At 47.7% G+C, this 3,177-nt stretch overlaps 1 protein-coding gene across 3 annotated transcripts in view; it reads left to right on the forward strand.

Moving 5' to 3' along the window:
- Positions 1 to 1,252: 1,252 nt before the first annotated feature.
- Capn3 (calpain 3) overlaps positions 1,253 to 3,177 on the forward strand; it is a 51,183-nt gene continuing 49,258 nt past the window's right edge. For 2 of the 3 annotated variants that reach the window (XM_032904007.1, XM_032904011.1), the window contains exon 1: positions 1,554 to 1,862. In XM_032904007.1, the coding sequence (XP_032759898.1) occupies positions 1,554 to 1,862 (309 nt within the window). Of the gene's footprint in view, positions 1,863 to 3,177 lie in introns of all 3 variants that reach the window. The other variant, XM_032904006.1, reaches the window with a different exon arrangement.

The following is a 3,177-nucleotide window of genomic DNA, read 5'->3' on the forward strand; positions in this document are numbered from 1 at the left end:
ACTGCCAAGAATCATGAGGCCATGTTCCCTTTGATTGTGTCTCTCTCTCTCTCTCTCTCTCTCTCTCTCTCTCTCTCTCTCTCTCTCTCTCTGTGTGTGTGTGTGTGTGTGTGTGTGTGTGTGTGTGTGTACGTGTTTGTGTGGGTGAGATGGACATGAACATGAACACATGGGCGTGCCATGCCACACAGAGGAGGACAATCTGGGGTGTTGGTCCTTGCCTTCCACCTTATTTGTGACACAGTGAGACATAGTCTTTTTGTCATTTTTTGCTGTGTGGGCTGACAACCTGCCGATGCTTCTATGGCTTCTCTGCCTGTGCCTCTCATCCCACTGGGGATACACTGGATGGCAGACATGTTACTGCACTAGTTTTATGTGGGAGCTCAGATCCTCACTTGTAAATGGCAAGTGCTACCACTGAGCCATCTCTCCTGCCCTATGCCCCCCACCACAGTTGTCACCTCCTACCCTTTCCTCTCTTCTAAACTTGGATCTATAGGGCTGGTCACTTAGGAACAGGCACAGCTGCAAGCTAGGACAAGCCTCTACTCTGTCATATGTCAGATATAACCATTTCATTATGACCCAGAGAGCAACTACCATGGTAAAACAAAACAAAACAAACAAATACAGGTAGAAGCCAGGCAATCAACTCCCTCGCCCAGGCCACTTTGATTCCCACTTAAAAGCCCTGAAGCTGAGTCCTCACTAGGCATGACATCTTAGGACTTGACATTAACCTGGCTCTATTTCCAGTTCTGTCTAGACGCTAATGTGGTGCAGCTAAATAATCTAGCACAGAATCTACTGGGATATACATTGTGTAATAGACTTGATCTCACTGTGTCCAGTGGGCAAGAAGAGAGAGATTTCCTTGGCTGGAAATTCTGCTGAGTGGCATTTTCTACCCACTTGGGCTGAAAGCTGACTCCAGAATATTCTAGAAAAGATACTGACTCTAAAATACTCTTTTCCATGTATCCAGCGGCTGGTGCTCCAGTAGCCTGTATGGCTGCCTAGTCCTTAACACAAGTTGCTGATTTCTGTCGTTCACTTGTCTCAGATACTCTCACTTCTTGACAAGCCAAGTTCCTTAATGTCAATTCAGAAATATCTCCAGCTAGGTCCTTCCCTACCACTCAGTCTAGCCACGCACTGGCCTCTTGCTTTCATGTTCACGATCTCACTTCACATCTATTTTTAGTTTTCCTGGCTTAAGCTTCTTCAGGCCACTGAAACACAACCCTCATTCTCTTTTTCTCCTCTGGCAAGCCTGCTGCTGGGAGGCACCCCCAGGTAGAAGCTGCGTCTAAATCCTTTATTGCCTCTTCCTCAGGAATACCTATTGCTCTAGGGTCATAGTTCACCTATTAAGCTGGTCAGAAGCCAGCCAATTTTCTGATAGGATTTAAACTTTGAAGAGACTGTAGCCATTTTTTTTCCTCAGATGACAGAATCACTTCAACTTCCACTTTGTAATCGATTCCTTTCCTTGAAGGTAGCTGAATCTTGTTTTCTTTAAAAACGTCTTCCTTCCAAAGTTGCCTGCCATGCCGACCGTTATTAGTCCAACTGTGGCCCCAAGGACAGGAGCTGAGCCCAGGTCCCCAGGGCCAGTTCCTCACCCAGCTCAAGGCAAGACCACTGAGGCTGGAGGTGGACACCCGGGCGGCATCTATTCAGCCATCATCAGCCGCAATTTTCCGATCATTGGTGTGAAAGAGAAGACATTCGAGCAGCTCCACAAGAAGTGCCTAGAGAAGAAAGTTCTTTATCTGGATCCCGAGTTCCCACCGGATGAGACCTCTCTCTTTTACAGCCAGAAGTTCCCCATCCAGTTCGTCTGGAAGAGACCTCCGGTGAGTAGCTTACTGGTCTTGTAGCCGGCTGGAGTTTGCCTCAGAGAAGTCCTCCCACTCAGCACCTCCCCAAGCACAGCTGGGCACACGGACACAGGCAGAAGGATCCTGGCAGGGGCCTAGGCTCTGGCTGCAAATGTAAAAAAGAGAAGACAGGGTCAAGTCTAAGAGAGAGCAGGCAGGGCTGGTTCTCTCTCACTTTCTTTCTGCTGTTCATGAAAGTAGCTAGCTCCCAAATTCATCTTAAAAATGGCGGTGCCTTCCCCAGAATCAGTTCCAGAGCTTATGCTCTTCTTAACTGTATTGAGACTTCTTCCATTTCTCAGGCTAAAATCATGAGATGCTGTTCTTTTTGTTTTGTTGGTCATTTGCCAGTGACCATGGATTTCTGAAACACAGAAGCCAGGGAAAGAGGAGAGGGGCAAAGACTACTTTTTGGAACATAATGTTGAGATTAGAAGAATTTTTGCCTGTGTAGCTCACTGCATAAACCCAGAACCCAGCAACAGACTCAGCATGTGACAGGGCCTGGATGAAACCCTACTCACTAGCCCAGTTCACTAACGGGGATTCAGCAGAGGGAAAACTGAGTTTCCCTGGCTCCCTTCTCTGATCATGCCTCCAGCATGACTCTAGTCACAAAACAGTCTGGGGCCAGGAGTACAGCTTAGTGGTAGAGTTCTGCTCTGCATGTCAGGAGCCCCGTGTGTAATCTCTGACACTGCCACCCAATCAGTAAATAAATATAAAAGGGGGAGAGAGAAAAAAGTAATTACAGCAAAGAAACAGAAAGAGTTATTGCAGGTCCCCTAGCTTCACATAGCGGGCAAGTTACTAGGAAAAGTATTGTGAACAAGAGACCAACACTTACACTGTTGCAGAGTCTAGAGTCTCGAGGAAAATGTGGGCATTTAGACTGAGTGGTCGCCAGGACTCTGTCATCACAGAGTGGATGGGATCAAAGAGAGCAGGCCAGGTCAGAGGCAAGAAGCCTTTCATGAAGAAGTGGTGTTAGGCTCCTCACAGGATTCACTGGCCATGTTTTTCTGTATTTGCTAACTAGAGCTGTCTCCTCTCCTCTTCTGCTGTCCTTTGGTAAGGCCCATCCTTGGCTGTCATGAATGTCCTCAGCTTAGAAGACCATGCTGCAGCAGGTTAGGTGTAGCTCAACACACACCTAACATGTGAGGTCCCAAGCCGAGAAGGTGGGCAACCCAATCAATATAGACATGGGCTGGAGAGATGGCTCAGTGGTTAAGAGCACTGACTGCTCTTCCAGAGGTCCTGAGTTCAAATCCCAGCAACCACATCGTGC

This window comes from Rattus rattus, chromosome 5 (genome assembly GCF_011064425.1).
Source record: "Rattus rattus isolate New Zealand chromosome 5, Rrattus_CSIRO_v1, whole genome shotgun sequence".
In the NCBI taxonomy this organism is placed as follows: domain Eukaryota; kingdom Metazoa; phylum Chordata; class Mammalia; order Rodentia; family Muridae; genus Rattus; species Rattus rattus.